This window comes from Eleutherodactylus coqui, chromosome 4, assembly GCF_035609145.1.
Source record: "Eleutherodactylus coqui strain aEleCoq1 chromosome 4, aEleCoq1.hap1, whole genome shotgun sequence".
Lineage (NCBI taxonomy): Eukaryota > Metazoa > Chordata > Amphibia > Anura > Eleutherodactylidae > Eleutherodactylus > Eleutherodactylus coqui.
In genome coordinates, this window is record NC_089840.1 from 277,821,626 (window position 1) to 277,842,131 (window position 20,506).

Sequence of the window (20,506 nt, forward strand, 5' to 3'; positions counted from 1 at the left end):
ATCCTGAGGCTAGATTTCTGGGTGCCTGAACCTGGAGGAATTCCCGGTAGGAGCCCTCCAGTTTACCGGGCTGGGACAGACCTGGGAGACTCTGAATTGCAACGGCTGTGGATGAGCTACTCTGGAAGCAGCAACCAGGTGAGAGGTGGCAAGATCTGGGAGCTCTGGCTGCTACTGGGAGTCCCACCATCATCCAGCCCTATCCTGGCCGCTGATGTGCCCGGGAGTAGCGGCGCTGTACTCCGCTGCACAGGGGAATTAAGAAGAAATCTGCAGCAGCTGGCACATTGCCAAGAGAGTGGGCAGCGAAAAGAGAGGCTCCCTGAGATTAAAGAGGGCCACGGGGCTGAGATATAGAAGCCACTTGAGCCAAGCAGTGAGTGCAGCAGAAGGGGAGAATTTGTGGCATAGCTGAGAGGGAGAATACGATAGCAGAGGCATCAGCCTAGAACAGCCCCTGGAGGGTTGGGGCTCTGCACAGGGGGAACACCCAGCCAGAGATCAGTGTAGTTCTTTTCTCCAGTGAACGCCATATGGTGGGATAGTGGTGGTCTGAAGGATATTACACAGTCTTTACGGGCCCCCCTTCTGGGTTGTTATTGAACTCTAATGGCTATATCTGCATATTATTTTCTCATGCTACTGTATCCTACGATACAAGCTCCCATTATCATCTACTAAATGCCTTAAACTTTGCCCACCCCCCTATATATGTATGATACATGGGTAGCTTAGGGAAGAAATCCTGAAGTCTAGCTAGACCACGCCTTGGTTGGACCTTTTCACTTACCAAGTACCAGAGCCAAGGGGAGGGCCACTAGGGACTCCAAAACTACAATACGGGCTACACTCCCAGAATTGTTTGCAACCCAATCAAAAGCTGAATCAAACACAGTGCCAGGCCCAGCCACATCTGAATCTTTATCTCCTCCACAACAAAATTCAGAACAATCATCCCCTGCTCTCATTACCCCTCCATTAGCTTTGCTTATACATCTGTTTTTAAGGAAACAGGTAATGGTCAAACCATAGAAAATACCCCAGCGCTCCAGGATATGAATACAGCAAGAAAAAACAGTAGGAAGGATTTACTTCACAGGGGTGTCTCCTGCCGAGACCACCCCTGATCCAGAAAGGCAGTTTAATCCCTTATAGGGATTACAGTGTCCAGATGGAATCCAGCATAGAATCCAATGATGCAGCAGAAAGATTGTATCCTCTATTATTAGCAACAGCAACGTGTTTCAGTCCCTTGGGGGCCTTTTTCAAGCATACAAAACAAACTTACAAAGAGATTATATATAGCATGAGAACTTACAGATCCCTACTTCCTGGTCTCGCGGCATAGAGGCATCATTTGATGACGCAGTCTACTCGTCGCGTGTCCCATGACCCGCAGCGTAGTCAGTGGAACGCAAACGAGCGTTCCAATGTAACGGAGTAACAGTATTCCTTCAGCATTTCATCCAACACTAAAAATAAATACATATAAATCATTTGCAGCATTTGAAGTATTTTGAAAACTCCCTTAAAGGGGTTGTCCCGAGGCAGCAAGTGGGTCTATACACTTCTGTATGGCCATAATAATGCACTTTGTAATGTACATTGTGCATTAATTATGAGCCATACAGAAGTTATAAAAAGTTTTATACTTACCTGCTCCGTTGCTGGCGTCCTCGTCTCCATGGTGCCGACTAATTTTCGCCCTCCGATGGCCAAATTAGCCGCGCTTGCGCAGTCCGGGTCTTCTTCTTTTATGAATGGGATCGCTCGTGCAGGATGCCGGCTCCGTGTAGCTCCGCCCCGTCACGTGCCGATTCCAGCCAATCAGGAGGCTGGAATCGGCAATGGACCGCACAGAAGCCCTGTGGTCCATGAAGACAGAGGATCCCGGTGGCCATCTTCAGCAGGTGAGTATGAAGACGCCGGACCGCCGGGATTCAGGTAAGCGCTGTGCGGGTGGTTTTTTTAACCCCTGCATCGGGGTTGTCTCGCGCCGAACGGGGGGGGGGGTTTAAAAAAAAAAAAAACCCGTTTCGGCGCGGGACAACCCCTTTAACCTGAAAGACGAGGAGGGGAGGAAAGAAAGGGTGTGTGTGTGTGTGGGGGGGGGGGGGGGGTGAGAAGGCGGGACATGTATGACACAGTCTGTTAAATGGTCCAATGAAGACTTTCAATGTACATTTATAAAAACATTAAAAACAAACATTTCATTAATACCACTGAACATATGAAATGAATATATATATATATATATTGTGGGGAGATAGCTCGGTAGCGTGCAGGTTTCTTGATATTCAGAGACGGAACACCAGCGGATGCAGTCCAAAAGCAGGCGTGCCCTGTGTTTATTTTTATAACAGCAACATAAAAGTCCAACCTTAACTTCTGGCAAACAAATAATAGTCTATAATCCAGCTATTAGGCAAACAGACAATAGTCCAGAATCCAGCTATCAGGCCGTCCCGGCCTGATCAGGTCGCACTTAACCGGTGCGGTGCACAGCAGGGCTTCTGTCTCTAGCCGGTCACACAGGCTGCCCGGGTCCAGCAGCCATCTTAGCCCCCCTGTGTCCATGCACCTGCTATTTATGTGCACACTGGCTCAGCCTCAGCACCTGGGCTGACTGAGCTCGTCCACACCCTGGAGTGGAGGAGGTGGGATGGACAGCCCCACTACCAACCTGCCATCCATTCCAAAAAAAACAGGCCCAGATATCTTTAAAGAACAGATCTCCAGCAACTGCTTGCTGGAGACCACATTACGCTCCTGGTTTCTTATGTCTCTGAGAGCGAGACATGACCATCCTCCAGTCCCCTTATGTATAGTACCAGTACCTAGGGGCGACGTAGCAACCGTCCACCACTACACCCCTCAGTACCTCACAATATATATAGTAAAATCTTCATCAAAGTTCAAATGTCAAATGACCAGATGTTAGGGATTTAATGTGGATCTGCTCTGTCACCAATGGATGGAACAGACCGGCAGGGCAGGCAGCCGACTCTGGAAACCTGGATGGCATGGCCTGCTTCCATTCCTATTCTGGAAGCAGAAGATAGAAAGTCCCTGCCTATCAACAGCAGAGAATTCACCCTGACAAGGGAAGCCTTGCGTGTAAACCTAGGCACTGATTAACCCTGTCAAGACTGGTCTCCAGGAAGTTGGATAACACCACACCGTTTCCAGAACCAAGGAGTGAGCAAGTTCAGGACCCAGCTGAAAGTACTGAGCAAACGGAAGACCAAGCACCAACTGCAGACACAGGAACAACAGGAGCAGCTGCGACATGTGTATACATGAGTGGACTCATACAATAACACTGCAGCAGGGGTTGTCAGGTCTGAGGCCTCTATATAGTCGAAGAGATGACAAAGAATCTGCAGCTGGGTGGAAGAAGCAGAACCAAAAGGCAATTACAGATTCCGAGAACGACGCCCACGTCTGCCAGACCTAACACCAGAATTACTACTTGCTAAAAGGGGTTATGGTAAATTATTATTTCATCAGAACTTTTGATAAAGGGGGAAGAAATAATAAATAAGGGGAGCAGTTTCTTGGAGTTACAACTGTAGATGACTCTACTTGCGTCCTCCAATCTTTCCGCTCAGGGAGCACCATCCATCCATTCTTGTTGATCATTTCTCCTGGTGTTTCCATGAGAACATAACTCCCATCTTGTAATAGATCAGGTTTGACACGGGAGGCTAGTCTTAAAATTCATTCTCCTCCTGGTGGAACTTCTACATGTCTCTCACCTACATGGTATACTACATGCCTGTAACTAGAGGACCGGATCTGCTCCAACCCAACGGACAGAGAGGAACATTTGTACCATCTTAAAAGAACATTTATAAATCAGGGCTACCATCCCACCTCAATTGATGACCAAATCACCAGAGCCACCAGGATATCCAGAAATCAACTACTCCAATACAAGGAGAAGGAAAGAAACAATCGTGTGCCTCTAGTAGTGACCTACAATCCGCAACTAGAGATACTAAGGAAAACCGCAAGAAAACTCCACCATACCCTGCACAAGGATGACCGTCTGAAAACCATATTCCCGGACCCTCCGCTTCTGTGTTACAGGCAACCTCCTAACTTGAGGAACTTTATAATCAGGAGTGCATTACCCTCTGACACACAAAAAAGAACTTATCCCTGTAATGTAAGGAGCTGTAAGACCTGCTCACATATACTGACTGTGGACAGGATACGGATCCCCAACACACAGCAGGACTATAAGATCCCAGGGACATTTACGTGTTCCTCGTCCAATGTTGTGTACCTGATCATGTGCAGTAAATGTACTGTTGGGGGTCTTTATGTTGGGGAGACAGGACAGAAACTGAAAGCCAGGATGAGATCTCATCGCCATACAATTAAACACAGAAAAAGAGAATTACCTGTGGCCGAACACTTCTCTAACCATGGACATGACATAGGAGATATGAGAGTTTTGATATTGAAGGGTGGTTTCAAGTCACAAAACCACAGAAGAATTTGGGAATATAAATTGATAACAACCTTTGACACGCTGAATACTGGGTTAAATTATTCCCCAGGATTTATGCGTGAATGGGAAGTGTGAGATATTTATTGCACAGATAAGACCCCCATCAACAGTAATTCAGGGACCATAAACTTTCACTCCCTTATCAGTGCTTAGCTAAAAATATTTGTGTATCTCTTGTAGAAAGTCAAGCCTGATGACCTTCCCCCCTCCAACAGTAATTTAGGGACCATAAAACTTTCACTCCGCTATCAGTGCCTAGACAAAAAAGTTTGTTTGCTGTTGCAGAATTCCTTTTAAGTGCGAACCAATCACATCCATATCTGTGCCTTGTCATAAGTATGTATGTTATAAGTGTGTATAAATATGCATGCCTCTTCAGATCCAATCCATTAGCCTGAAGAAGTACCCCTGCGTTGGTACGAAAGCTCGCTATTATTACATCATGTATTTTTGTTAGCCATTAAAAGGTATCATATCTACAAGACTACGTCGTTTCTCTTACTGAGAACAATCACATAGAGGACAAAGTGTTACACAGCTCTCTAATGTCAGCGGGTATACTCTCCTGCTCCACAGGGGTGCTCCACACCCTTCCAAGGAACTTCTGGAAAGCACAGTAGACTTTAGAACAATTTAATAATAATAATCTTTATTTGTATAGCGCCAACTTATTCTGCAGCATTCAGGCATGGATAAATGCAAAACAATACAACAATTACAATGTGAGGTACATTGGGTTAGACACAAATGGGTTGAGGGTGGTACAGAAGGTGCAGGAGTTGGGGAACACAGGCAATAGGAAATTACATGTACAGATCATTTATTAGAAAGCAAACAGGGTGGGGCACCACAGGGAGGGGCGAGGGACTAGGTCAGGAGATTTGGTATGCTTCCCTGAAAAGGTGCGTTTTTAAGGCACGTCTGAAATTTCGTGCATCTGGAATTGTCCGGATGCCTTGGGGTAGAGCATTCCAGAGGATGGGTGCTGCTCTGGTGAAGTCAAGTAGGCGAGCATGTGAGGTTCGTATCACAGGGGTGTTTAGTCTGAGTGTGTTAGCCAATCGGAGTGAGCGGGCTGGGTGGTGTACTGACAGTAGGGAGGCGATGTATGGTGGTGCAGCGCCATGCAGAGCTTTGTGAGTGAGGTTGAGGAGTTTAAATTTAGTTCTGCAGTGGATGGGCAGCCAATGCAGCGACTGGCATAATGCAGAGGCATCTGAGTAACAGCTGGATAGAAAAATGAGTCTAGCTGCTGCATTTATTATGGATTGGAGTGGAGCGAGTCTAGTGCGGGGGAGGCCGATGAGTAGAGAGTTGCAGTAGTCAAGCCGGGATGGATGAGGGCAACCACGAGTGTCTTTAGCGTGTCCGTGGTTAGAAACGGACGTATGTTAGCAATATTTCTGAGATGAATGTGGCATGTTTGGGACAGAGATTGGATATGGGGGGCAAAGGAGAGGTCAGAGTCCAGTGTGACCCCAAGGCATCGGGCATGCTGTCTGTGGGTTATGATGGTGCCAGACACTGGAATGGAGATGTTGAGGGGAGGTTGGTTAGAAGGTGGAAAGACAAGGAGGTCAGTTTTAGAGAGGTTTAGTTTGAGAAAAAGGGAGGACATCGTGTTAGAGACAGCGGACAGACAGTCGGTGATATTTTGGAGGAATGGTCCAGAGATCTCACGAGAAGAGGTGTATAGTTTGGTGCCATCAGCGTAGAGATGGTATTGGAGGCCATATATGTGGATGGTTTGTCCAATTGGGGCAGTATAGATAGAGAAGAGAAGGGGACCAAGGACCGAGCCCTGGGGTACCCCAACAGCGAGAGGAAGTGGAGCAGAGATAGAACCAGCAAAGGAAACACTGAAAGAGCCATCAGAGGTAGGAGGAGAAGCAGGAGAGAGCAGTGTCCTTTAGACCAATGGAGTGGAGCATAGTGAGAAGGAGGTCATGGTCGACAGTCTCAAATGCAGCAGACAGGTCAAGGATTAGTAGGGAGTAATCACCTCTCGACTTTGCCGTTATCACGTCATTTGTTACTTTTGTAAGGGCAGTTTCGGTCGAGTGTAGAGAGCGGAAACCAGACTGGAGGGGGCGAGGAGCGAGTTATCAGAGAGAAAGCGAGTAAGGCAGGAGTAGTACCAAGTATCACCGCGGTTAGCAGAGTCCTCAGGGCAAACTAGAGCTCTCATTTTCCTAGGATATACACTGTGATCCTCCAGATCTGGTACGGTTATGATCACTGGTAAGCTTCTATCCACAGGACATGACACTGAGTTCAAACCCCACAATTTCATTAGCCCGGTAGACAGAAGAAGAATGCTCCGTAAATACTTCTGGTAGAAAGAACGATAAATAATGGTAACATGCGACCCTGTGTCAAACAGAGCGGGGGTGGGGGAGGGGTACGGTGTCCATTTCCAGTGATTTTAACAAGAGACCTAGAGCTGACAACATTGTCCCTGGGCTTTGGCCGACTTGTTCTTTTCTTAAATCTTCGGTTCCGTACAGAAAATACACTACTATGCATTGCTTTGTCCCCATCCTCCTGACCGTTTCCACCGTGAGACAGGACAGAGAGCTTTAGGTTGTTTTGGTTCTGAAGGCCCATTTTGATCACTTTTATTTGAACTAGCAGGAGAGTCTTCCTTGCGAAAACCTGTCACTGGTTTGGGCGCACAAAACTGAATATCAGCCTCGTGCTTCTTCACCAACCTTATTAACTCATGCAAAAAACGTTGAAAACTGGAGGCAGAGGAGGATGAGGTAGGGATCCTCTCACTAACCGATCAGTCCTCACAGCATCCACAGCTGAATGAGGCACGAGACGTGATAGAAGAACCTGGAACCGATTAATGATAACGGACATTCTCCCTTCTTTCTGATGAGTCCTCCTAATATCAGCAACCAGCTGTTCAAGATCACCATATGGCTCCGAATGGTCAGACAATACTTGTATGTAGTAGTCCTTTGCACTTACTCCTTCGGGAGCGTCTCTGTACAAGCGAATTAACTCTGCAGCCGGAGTCTGCAGGCTCTCACTAATCCGCCGTCTCTTACCCTCCTCGGTGCAGGACCATTCTCTCAAGCACCACCGTGCGCTTTCTTTCCAGATCTCAAAGCTTTCTTCTCCTCGTGGTACCAGTACCAGGGCATACTCTTAGCTTCTTGTAATGTGTGACCTGCAAACCCTGAGTAACATTTCAGTCCACTTGGTTAACCCCTTCCCGCTATAGGACATACAGTTACACCCTGCGGGGTCGGGTATGTAGGAAGAGAGATCACAGGGCTATCCCTCTTCATACAGCATGGGTATCAGCTGTTTATTATAGCCGACACCCTGCGGCAATCAGATCAACAGCATGTAAAAACAGCAAAAGCCGAGGGAGGTAACAGTCCAACCGCCGGACTCCAGGCATCAATGTATAAACGAATCCAAACACAGGAACACGGCCGCACGGGGGAATCAAGCGTCTTACCAATAGCTTTCCATAAAAGGGAATCAAATCTTTATTGCAGTCCAATCAAACATGTGACATTTCGACCAAACATATCTGTGGTCTATATCAGGCATATACCACACAGAGACATGTCCCCATTAAATAGTGAATATCCCACGAATACAGACACACCCACCAAGAATTACAATCACCTCTCAGGTGTAACTCCGGGGTCCACTGTATATCGTATGCCGGCACCGTCTGTAAAAACGTCATAGACTTGTACATTACACACTCGGCTCCGTTCCTCCGTCTCACACACACTCGGCTCCGCTCCTCCATCTCACACACTCGGCTCTGCTCCTCCGTCTTGCAGAAACTCAGCTCTGCTCCTCCGTCTCTCACACACACTCGGCTCTGCTCCATACAGTCACTGAATACATCCTCACACAGCAGAGTCCTGCATCCACTGAGCAGAGAGACCTGGTCATGTGACCCCTTGTCTCCTCCCACACTGATCACATGATGGTGACATCATCACAGGTCCTGTAAGCACAGAACAACCACGTGGCTCCTGTCCGACTGCAGCTGGAGGTATGTGGGGTCACAGCTTCCCCTGTAGAGACCCCGGGAGGTGCAGTCGATTAGCGGCCATGTAACGCTCCTCTGGGGAGTCTGGGATGTACATAGGAGATGGTACAAGGCCTCTGCAGCGCCCCCTATTGGCAGGCCTGTAACATGACTGGGAATAGAAGCCTCCGGAAGGCAGAGAACATCTCCAGCTACAATCAGGATTATTCGGCCTCCACTACAAATTCGCTTTCTACAATCCGTACAAAATCCCCCCAGAAGAATATAAATAAGTGACACAACTGATAGAACGAGCGCTTTCCCCAAATCCCCACAAAATGACCCTTTTTCTGCCTCCTGCGGCCCCAGAATCCCCCATGAGGTCTTTAGTCCTGGGAGCCCCTTCTGCTGAGCGGCTGCAGATGGACAGCAGCTTCTGCCGGCGCTCCGGAGGAGTCTTACCCCGTTCCTCGCGGCCGCGGGCTCACTGATGCTCTGGGGTTTGGGAGGTGCAGCCGCCGTCTCGTCGCTCCAGAATCTTCTGTCTTCTGAAACCAGTTGAAAATCCACCCCAAATTGTTGCCCCTCTGGTCTAATATGAGCCGCATCACTTAGAGTGTAAGAAAGGAGCATTGCTACAAACACAACCCTTTGAAGTACGTCGGGGGAGGGTACAGCGATGGGGTCCAATGTAACCCCCCATATGTAATGTATCTATGTTGCCTTTTGAAGAACAATTCATTTATGTCTGTTTTACAGACTTGCTGAAGTATGGGGTAAGTTTATTGATATGTTTTGTATAAGGCCTCCTTCCCACGGACGGATTTCCGCCGCGTAATTCACGGCGGAAATCCGCTGCGTTGCGCGCAGCTATTAGGTTCTATTGAACCTAATAGCTCAGGGCTCGCGGTGCGGAATTCCGCACCGTGAAATCACCCGACCTCACCCGCAGCATGCTCTATTTGCCGCAGGTGTACGCGCGGATGGCTTCCATTGCAGTCAATGGAAGCCGTCCGTTCACGCTATCTCTCCCTTTAGCACAGCGGAAGATAGCATGAAAACGCTTCCCCGCCTACCGCCGCCGCGTCATATGGGAGCGAGGACGCCGGATCCGCAGGTAAGTTTGGGGGTCTCTGAGGGGCGCCGTGACGGGCTCCGCCGTGGGCAGCCGGCCTAAGACAGGGTCCTCTATAGTCATTTGTTGATGATACTAATTCTGTGAGGAGAGGTTGAGATTTACTATTGTTTATAAACAGGAATCGGTGAGATTTTTGGACACGCGAGTCATCAAGGTGTCGTCGCAACATTCTCTACTTGGTATATATACCAATTATTGCGTTAATTTGGTGTTTATCTGGTGTTCACGCGGAAAATCTTATGAAGCCGTGGTTACTTTAGAGATACCGGGAAAAAAATATGTTCACCATTTTGCATAGTCCTCTGCGTTACCCAGGAAACACCACGTGGAGGTAACCATGCGACGTTTCCTTTATATGAAATGACATCAGGAAGTGAGAGAATTAGATTACGTACATAAAATTTGGACGCCAATTCTTTTGCCCTTCGAATTGAATAATCGAGTTGGGACCCATTAACTTTTCCTATTTATGACATAATCAATGTTCGTGCCAAATTTCAAGTTTCTATTACACCAAAAAATGAGAGAATTAGTTTCCGTATGTAAAATTTGGACGCTAGTTAGAGATGAGCGAACGTACTCGTTACGAGTACTTACGCACCCGAGCACCGCCATTTTCGAGTACAGCAGTACTCGCGCGTAAAGATTCGGGGGTCGCCGTGGCGGCACGGGGGGTAGCAGTGGGGAGTGGGGGAGAGAGGGAGAGAGAGAGGGCTCCCCCCTGTTCCCCGCTGCTACCCCCCGCACTGCCGCGCCTCTCCCCGCCCCCCAGCGCCCCCCGAATCTTTACGCCCGAGTACTGAAGTACTCGAAAATGGCGGTACTCGGGTGCGTAAGTACTCATTACGAGTACGTTCGCTCATCTCTAACGCTAGTTCATTTGCGCTAGAATTAAATAATCGAGTTCGGATCCATTAACGTTTCCTATTTATGACATAATCAATGCTCGTGCCAAATTTCAAGTTTTTATGACATCGTGAAGCGAGACAATTACATTCCGTACGTAAAATGTGGACGCTAATTCTTTTGCGCATAGAATTGGATAATCGATTTGGGACCCATTAGCTTTTCCTATGTATGACATAATAATCAATGCCCGTGCTAAATTTCAGGTGAGAGAATTAGATTATGTACGTAAAATTTGGACGCTAATTCTTTTGCGCATAGAATTGAATAGTCAAGTTGGGACCCATTAACGTTTCCTATTTATGACATAATCAATGTTCATGCCAAATTTCAAGTTTCTATGACATCGGGAAGTGAGAAAATTAGATTCCCTACATAAAATTTGGACGCTAGTTCTTTTGCACTAGAATTGAATAATCGAGTTGGGACCCATTAGATTTTCCTATTTATGACATAATCAATGCTCGTGCCAAATTTCACGTTTCTATGACAATGGGAAGTGAGATAATTAGATTCCATACGTAAAATTTAGACGCTAATTCTTTTGTGCTTAGAATTGAATAATCGAGTTGGGACCCATTAATTTTTCCTATTTATGTCATATTTAATGCCCGTGCCAAATTTCAAGTTTCTATTACACCAAGAAGTGAGAGAATTAGATTCCGTACGTAAAATGTGGATGCTAATTGTTTTGCGCTTAGAATTGAATAATCGAGTTGGGATCCATTAACTTTTCCTATCTATGACATAATCAATGCCTGTTCCAAATTTCACGTTTCTATGACACCGGAAAGTGAGAGAATTGCATTCCGTACGTAAAATTTGGACGCTAATTCTTTTGCGCTTAGAATTGAATAATCGACTTGGGACCTATTAACTTTTCCTATTTATGACATATTCAATGCTCGTGCCAAATTTTACGTTTCTATGACATTGGGAAGTGAGAGATTTAGATTATGTACGTACAATTTCGACGCTTATTCTTTTGCACTAGAATTAAATAATTGAGTTGGGACCCATAAACCTTTCCTATTTATGACATGATCAATGCTCGTGCCAAATTTCATGTTTCTACGTCTTTGGGAAGTGAGAGATTCCGTACGTAAAATTTGGACGCTAGTTCTTTTGTGCTTAGAATTGAATAATCAAGTTAGGACCCATTAACGTTTCCTATTTATGACATAATCAATGCTCATGCCAAATTTTAAGTTTCTACGACATTGGGAAGTGAGAGAATTAGATTCCGTACGTAAAATTTAGACGCTAGTTCTTTTGCGCTAGATTTAAATAATCTAGTTGGGACCCATTTACTTTTCCTATTTTGGACATAATCTATGCTCGCACCAAATTTCATGTTTCTACGACATCGGGGAAGTTGGAGAATTAGTGGTGAGTCAGTCAATCAGTGAGTGAGTCAGTGAGGGCTTTCGTCTTTATATATATATATATATATATATATATATATATATATATATATATATATACACACACACTTTTTAAGCTAAACTGGTCAGTATTGAGGAATGGCAAAACCATTACCTACTCTTCTTCACTCCCTTTCCTTACATCAGCTAGCTCCACCCTTTGTAATCTTGCTCTCTGTTAGAACAAAACATGCTTCAAGTATGAGTGCTCCAACAGTACACATATCATAAATAACACACGGGCCCTTCACACTCACACACACAAAAATTCACAAAAATAACAGATTCACATTATTAATGGTCAGAATCGACAAGTATTACATTCTATGCAGCGATCACGAAGCAATCACGGATGAAAGTTCATAAGTAAATAAGGTTTTCTCACTTTTTTTTATAGAGCTCCTTAATCTGTCTGTTTCACAATGCAGAAAAGCCTGAGATTCCATAGACTTCTAGAGGAGCCAGCTGGCAAAGGGAGGTGGAGGGATTTTAGCAGTGGTAATCACAGCGAAACAATGACAGGTCCTCCAGTGAGGCATTTCATTTAATTTACATTGTTCTGGCGGTCGAGGGATTTCGGGGCTGCGATGTCAGGGCACTGCAAGATGCTGCAGCCAGCCGTGTAAAATCATGAAAAATACCCGCGGCTCTTCTTTGCTCATGAGATTTTAAGCTCCGATAGTAGCGGTTTTTAACATGGCTATCGAAGCGCTAAAATCTCGTTTGTCTGAAGGAGGCCTTAGGCTAACTTCACATGGATGAGTGCAATATCGGGCTGTGAATCATGGCCCAATATCACACTCACCAATATGTGATTTCCCCGTGGATGTGAGGTGTTTTTATGTCAAAACTGCCTCACATCACTTCAGGAAAGTAGTGATCCACCATCACGCCTGACACCTGTGGCAGAGGACCACAACGTTTCTCCCATTGTCTTCAATAAGAGACATCATATGGCACTCACATGCCCCTAGCACAGGTGCAATGCTGCCATAGTCCCATTGAAAACAATGCGTGTAGCAAGAGCATGCCCAAAGATCAAACGTGCCGCAATTTTTTACCTCACATTGGCATGTAAAATGCACATTGCCAAGCATAATATGGCGCTATATTGGGCTGTGTGAATGTAGCCTTATTCATAGCAGTCATATAGAGCTTTGGGGTGGTTTACATTGTCTCGTCTTCTTCCCATTCAGGCTCCTCGGCTGATATCTTCTATATCAGATAATATTCCTGATTGACCCGACAAGGATGGAGAGGAACCGGGACAAGATGGCGGAGAGTATATTCACCCTCACCCTAGAGATACTCTTCCAGCTTACAGGAGAGGTGAGAGATTCTGGGGATGACGTCACGTTCCATCATTCTTATCTCTGTCAGTCTCTGGTCACATCTATGGCAGAGGATTTACTGCCAATTCATCATAAATGCCAGGAAAATAATAGAGCCGGTTGTTCTGGTAGAATGATGGAAACCCAACAGATCTACTATAAGGCAATTGGAGGTTGTTGGGGGTCATTATTGTCCGTCATCTAACAGAACCAAAACTCTGATCATTTCATTCTTCTGCTCCTGTGACTGAGTAGAACAACGGAGATGATGAACACAGATGTGAGGAGAATCTTACTAATTGTTGTACATAACTGGAGACATGAAGGACTCTGGGAATGTCTGCAGGGATATTTATGGATGTGTCTCCCCATAAACAGGATTACACGGTAGTGAAGAAGACTTCTAGTGATGGCTGTCAGGCCCCGGTGTCTGATGGATGGGGAAGACCCCTGAGCCCAATCACAAGGCCTCCACCTCACCCCCTGATACTGGAGGAGATCAATGAGCAGAAGATCCTAGAACTCACCAACAAGATGATTGAGCTGCTGACTGGAGAGGTGATACTGCTGGGAATGCTGGGACATTATACAGTAACGCTATGGCGGTATAACGTGTCTGGGTGATGATGGTATCATTGTGTTGTCAGGTTCCTATAAGGTGTCAGGATGTCGCTGTCTATTTCTCCATGGAGGAGTGGGAGTATTTAGAAGGACACAAGGATCTGTACAAGGACATCATGATGGAGGACCACCAGCCCACCTCATCACCAGGTAATAGACAGGACTAAATCCACACGGCCTTTATTATTTGTATGTAGAGAATGAATTCAGTGGCTGTCTGTGTTTTCTGCAGGTAGATCCAGTAAGAGAACAGCAGCAGAGAGATGTCCCCGTCCTCTTCTTCCACAGGTTAATCAGGTAGATGGAGAGAAGGTCTCATGAAATCTCCCCTCTGGTCTGTAGGACGGCTGGGAAGGTCTTGTGTTCAGTCTTATTATATGATTGATACTTGTGTAATGAGAAAGCTGGAGATGGCGGGATTACAGTCGACCGCAGACATTAGATCTCCGCATCTTATCACTATTTTCTGGTTCTGGAGACTTCTGATTGGAATAAAGAAGCAACAGGTTGCAGTTATACAGGAGACCTGCAGCTATTTGGCCCAGATCACTACTGCTGTCATGTCATTCCGACTCCTCATACTAATTAATGACCTTTTCTGGCCATATAAAACCTTCCACACGACTTCTCCAACTGTGTGATGACTTTTACAATATTTGTTTCACAGCTGGTGAAACTGGAGGAAGATCTGATCCCTATTGATGCTACAGAGACACATGTGAGGGGGGATCAGCCGTGTAAGGAGGAGATACCTACAGGTGACCACCCAGGTAATGCTTTTTTAGGTGGGACGATCTGCCTATATAAACAACTGCACGAGTGGTGACGTCACTGCTAGTTATTAGCGCTCATGCAGGTCCCTGATGGCTTCTCGCTCAGCACTCTGAACGGGGAGCGTTTGCATGCAGCAAGAAATCAGCCATCCAGCAATGATTTTTATGCTGGCTGAAAGTGAGCGACAATGAAAAGTGTGCGGACGGTGAAGAATGTTTTTTACATTTGGACGTAACAATTATCTTGCATTTTCTTTCATTTGAACGAGTTTTCCACAATAATCGTCCCATGTTAGTGGCCCTTTAGACTACATGTAGAGAAGAGTCTGTGTAGTCAGGTTTTTTCAGCTGTATATTCACTTGTTTGTCCAAAATGCATAATAATGTGTAAATGTTATTTAACCCCTTAGTGACCACCCATACGTCTTTTCCTGTATGGGTGGCTGGGCTTTATTCTACAAGGCCGTGAAAAAACATCGGCCCTGCAGAATAAAGCTGCGGGGCCGGGGAGTGCAACAGCTCCCTGCTATGAGTCACTGACAGCCTGGGGCTGTCACTGGGGTCCTTGTGTGCGGTCCCCAGGCACACGATAGCTGGTTTTTAAAAGGTAACTGCATTCATTTAAAAGTTAAAAAAAAGTTTTAAAAGTCTGTTTGCGACCACCACCCCTCAACAAGCTTACTAGTCTGAGGAGGTGCAAAGGCTCACAGAGCACCACTTTTTACACCCCATCCTTGCCATTGAGGTCAAGAAATACTCTCCCAAAAATTAGCTGTATGTGTATGGTTTTCTGGATTATGGTCAATTCCCAATTATTGCTATAAAGACTTGCTTAAAGGGTCTGACATTGATTTGCAGGAATACTGCCATCCAATAGGTGGCGCTGAAAGGTATTGTTCCATCTTCCTTATTTGCATATATTTCCCAGAGGAGCTTGCATGGTCATATAAGTCTCCTCACTCATCCTTTTAGAAAAAAATTATTTCTTTCTAACACTAAATTTTACCCCCAGAATGTTTTCTCATTTTTACGTTGATAGGACTGTGTGAGGGCTCGCTTTTTACGGGGCGATCTGTAGTTTGTATTGGTACCATTTTGGGAAAGATATATAAAAACTTTTGATTCAAATAGATTTTATTGCATATATCAGACAAACAGTGTTAATTTTCAGCATTAATCATGAAAAAATCAGATATAACTTTCGAAAGAATATAATGATCGAAGGGAGAAGTAAGGTAGGTCTGGGGGAGGAGCGTTTATCCCTAGTGGGGTTTGACGAGACAATTATATCTCGTGCTAGCTACTTCTTTCGCGTTCCCTCTACCTCGGCTACCTTTGGGATTCGTGGTGGCGAGGCTTGTTACGGCCCCCACCTTGAGTATAGCAAGTTGTTCTCCCTTCGACTATGTGGAACTTAACTCTCTTAACACACTGAAGGGGGGGGGTCTAGAGGAGAGAGGGGTGTGGGGGGAGAAACGAGAAGAGCTGCTGTGTGGGGCCCCTTGAGGTTCTGCTTTATGGTCTCATCTGCTTATCCCTTGGCCTATTGCCTAGTCCAGCGAGCCTTGGGCTACCCACTTTTTAAGATTGCCTGAGCCTCTGAACGCCACCCATGGCTGCCAAGTCTTGAGGGTGGTTTCCCAGGTCTTGGGATCGTCAGCCCCCATTTCGTCATATCTCATAAGGGTGTGGAGTTCCTCCACCCACATGCCTCTAGTGGGGGTGGTTGGAAAACGCCAGAACCTCGGTATTAGCCTTCTTACTGCTATTATAAAGTACCTTAGTAGGCTTGTTTTGACATCTTTCACCGACCCTGGGAATAGCGAGAGTAGGGCTAGTTTTGGGTTTATCGACAGCCCTGTGTGGTTGATGTGGTTAAAGAGAGCTGTCACCTCATTCCAGAGGGAGGCCACTGGTCGGCAGTCCCACCAGATGTGTATCATTGTGCCCCTGCTCTCGCCACACCTCCAGCACATGGGTGAGGATTGAGGGAAGATCTTCTGCAGCAGGTCAGGCGTCCTATACCACCTTGTGACTAGCTTGTAATTGAGGTCTTGGATCCTGCCCGCTGAGGAGAGTTTATGTGTGAGGGCCCATACTTTATCCCAGTCCTCCTCTGTGAGAATGGTGTCAAGTTCTGTTTCCCATGCCTCTTTGTAATTCAGGGTCTCGTCCTCTGTCTCACGGTCCAGCAGTAGGAAAGATATATAAAAAATTTTGATAGCTTTTTAATCAAGTTGTTCTTGGAGTAGCCAAAACAAAAAGGTAATTCTTCCACTGCATTTCTTTTGTGTGTAGACCTTTATGGATCTGGTGATACCCATTTTTAGATTTGTTTTTATTTTATAATTTAAAAAAGTCTTTATTTCTTGTCCATTGCATTTGGGGAAACAACTGAAGAAAGTGGGTATAGATACTACCACTAGGAGGAGAAACACTAAGCAAAAAAGGTTTTAGCTCTTGCTACCAGGTATATTCCTCCTGCAGGAACCAGCTGATCAGTTTCAGTGTTGTCTAGTTGTCTCTTTTTTAAGAGGCAGACTTCTTCATATTCAGACTCCGATATTCAACTGGCATCCTTCCAGATCTGGGAATATAGGGCTCGCTTTGGACTCTCTCTGTTACTCCACTGAGGAGGATGAACAGATTAGCGTTAAATCTTCTTTTGTTGGCTTGACGCTCAGAATAGCTGACCCGACAGCTATATTAACCCCCTTCCCGCTCCAGGATGTACCGGTACGTCCTGGGAGCCTGGTACTTCCCGCAACAGGACATACCGGTACGTCCTGGGGATAGCGCGAGATCACATAAGATCCCGCGCTATCCCGCAGCGGGAGCCGGCTGTCAGTCACAGCCGGCGTCCCGCTGCAACAGCGGGGGGGCATCGGAGATGCGCCCCCCGCTGTTAACCCCTTCCCTGCCGCGATCTAAGTAGATCGCGGCAGGGAAAGAGTTCACAGAGGGATCGCGCTCCCTCTGTGTCTCCGGCCGGCTCTCGCGCTGTCATCGCGATGTCACCATGGCAACAGGATGCCAGACACTGGCGTCCTGTATTGCCTGTGCCTATAATCGCTGTATAAGCGATAAGGCATGGCAGAGCTACTGCTCTGCCATGCCTTATGACAGCGATCATAGGCACAGTGCTGCAAGTCCCTCAGAGGGACTCAAATAGTGTAAAAAAAAGAAAAGAAAAACGTAAAAAAAAGAAAAATGTAAAAAAAAAATGTAAAAAAACCCTTTTTTTTATGCTTTTTCTAATATTAGCATAAAAAAAGTAAAAAGAAAAATGAAAACCCCACATATTGGGTATTGACACGTCCATAACGACATGTACAAAAAGTTGAAAACGGGGGCGTGGCCTAGATGCAGACCCGAGCAGTCGTGTTTTCCTAAGCTCTGCTCAAGCCCGGTTATTAAGCAACTTTAAAAGCATTTCCAGCATAAAAATCTTGCCAAAATTTATACTAAGGATCCCTAGAGTGAAGAAAAGAAGGAAAAGCACATTACCGAAGGGAGAAGCCGGGAGGGATAGAGTTCTCTGCCATCCAGGGTGATCGGAGAGGTGAAAACCCCTGGAGACGTGTCAGAAGCCTCACTTATCCACAGAAAGAATCTCTATAACGGAGAAAGTAGACCGGAGCACCAGCAAAACCTCCGCTAGGTTTCTCCGGTGAGTGACACACTTAGAATCCTACTGTGGCACGGGAAAGGGGTGACAGCTTAGTCTCCGACGGTCGCGGCTGAGCGCTGCATGCGGAGAAAGGTGACAGCGCTAGTACCAGACCGCACATTACCTCCCCAAACCTCCCGACAAAAGTGAACCCAGAACGGCTTACTGTCTGCTCTGAAAGGCTTTACCCACACTAAAGAAAAGGCTGAGAATAGAGAGATCAGCTCCGCAACGCACAGGTGCCAGAGACAGAGCTCCTGAGTCTCACAACTTAAGCCTTCTGGAGCGCGGGAACGGACCGCTATTTTAGACACCAGAAACCGCGGCTGAACATAGTATACAGAGAGAAAGGAAAGGGGCATTATGAACTTACATGTTGCCTCCCTGAATCCCCTGTTACAACACAAACAACTGCAGTTGCTCACTCATACAAAAAGGTTGAGATCGGGAAAGCTCACTGACTGTACTAGACAGAGGGCTGGCAACAGAGAGAATAGCTCTGTGACATCTAACTACCGATGATAGAACTTCTGGAGACCGTCTCTCCCCTGAACTGGGGCTTTCAGATTGAGCTCCCTTGAAGCAGTGCTGGTGCAGTTGCAAGCTGAAATAAACTGTAAATCAAATCGGACACTTCTTGCCTTCATTATACTTAAACCTAATGAAAAGCTCTTTTGGAGGAGGTGGAGCCCGAACGAAAACTAGGTCAGCTACACAACAAAAAGCCTTGCCGGACTGAAGTTTTTGCAGGGCTCGGGAGAGACCTTAACCCCTTCAAAAAAATAAATAAATAAACACCTAAAAGTAGCCCGAGGGTCCTCAGCAACAAAATGCCCAAGAGAAGAAACACTAAAACACCACTCAACAAAGTCTCAGACTTTTTCAGCACCCGCGGCCCAAGGAGGCAGGGACCGACGAACAAAGAGGGTTCCCCCTCACCTGCAAGCCCTAGAGAAGACACAGGGGTTTCTCCTCCTCGGTCACCCATCTCAAGAAGTCAAAAAGAAATACAAAGTGAAGAGACACCGAAGACCACATCCAGACACGGGGTGAGTGATTCTTCTGGGAAGGGTGCTGGCGCCACTCCATACGGTTGCAAAATGGCGCCTTCGAGCTCACAACTGCCATCTTTCCTCTCCACTCCTTTATCAAGCCCTGAAAAACAGCGCCCCCGACTTTCTCCACATACTAACCAACAGCAAGAAGACCCCACATCTGAGCCTGACCCTATTATAAGTGTCCCATCTTCCAATATGCCAGCTACGGAAGACTTTATAAAACAAATGATCCTAGCATTAAGAGGATCTTTGCAAAAGGACATTAAGTCTCTGTCAAATACCCTAAACACCTCTATAACAGATCTAGAAGAGAGGACCGACCATATTGAAACCAAAATGGGAGAAGTAACTGCATCTCATAATAAGCTAATAGATGCACACTACTCCCTGGAGGAAGAAGTAGAAGACATAAAGAAAAAACTTACAGATCTGGAGGATAGGAGTAGGAGGTGCAACGTCAAGTTCAGAGGCATCCCAGAGAGTGTCCCACAGCATGATCTAAAAAGCTTCCTCACCAAGCTAATCAAAAGCATCCTTCCAGATGCCTCCGAATTAGATTGCACTATTGATAGAGCGCATAGATTACTAAAGCCAAACTTTCTACCAGATTCAGTTTCAAGAGACGTAATCGCCAAATTTCATTTTTACCATATAAAGGATGCTCTGATGACAGCTTCAAGATAGCAGGGCACCCTACCATCTCCATTTATCAATATAAGCCTTTTCACCAACCTGTCCCAGAATACTATCCAAGCAAGAAAGGCTTTCTCTCTTATCACCTCATCGCTGAAAGCTGCAAAAATTCCCGACAAATGGGGCTTTCCTGTAAAAATAATAGTCCACAAAGATAACGCAGTGCATGCTCTAAATTCACCAGAAGATGGCGCAAATGTCCTCTCCAAGTGGAATATCTTACTACCAGAGGAACCACAGCCAGGCAAACCTCAGAGACCCCAGAGGTCCCCTCAGCGCCGCACGCTTCCTTCTACCCCGCCATGAAAACAGCATCAACATCACAAGTTTCTTCCTCGTATGATGCTGGACACGTTTTTCGCTGACC

The 20,506-nt window shown here is 46.1% G+C and overlaps 1 protein-coding gene across 1 annotated transcript in view; it reads left to right on the forward strand.

The window, feature by feature from the left end:
- The first annotated feature begins 8,491 nt into the window (after positions 1–8,491).
- LOC136626720 (zinc finger protein Xfin-like) overlaps positions 8,492–20,506 on the forward strand; it is an 89,628-nt gene continuing 77,613 nt past the window's right edge. Inside the window, 6 exon segments of the mRNA XM_066601727.1 lie at positions 8,492–8,549; positions 13,190–13,322; positions 13,703–13,882; positions 13,972–14,095; positions 14,178–14,242; positions 14,613–14,715. Of these exon segments, the coding sequence (XP_066457824.1) occupies positions 13,245–13,322; positions 13,703–13,882; positions 13,972–14,095; positions 14,178–14,242; positions 14,613–14,715 (550 nt within the window). The 5' untranslated portion in view covers positions 8,492–8,549; positions 13,190–13,244.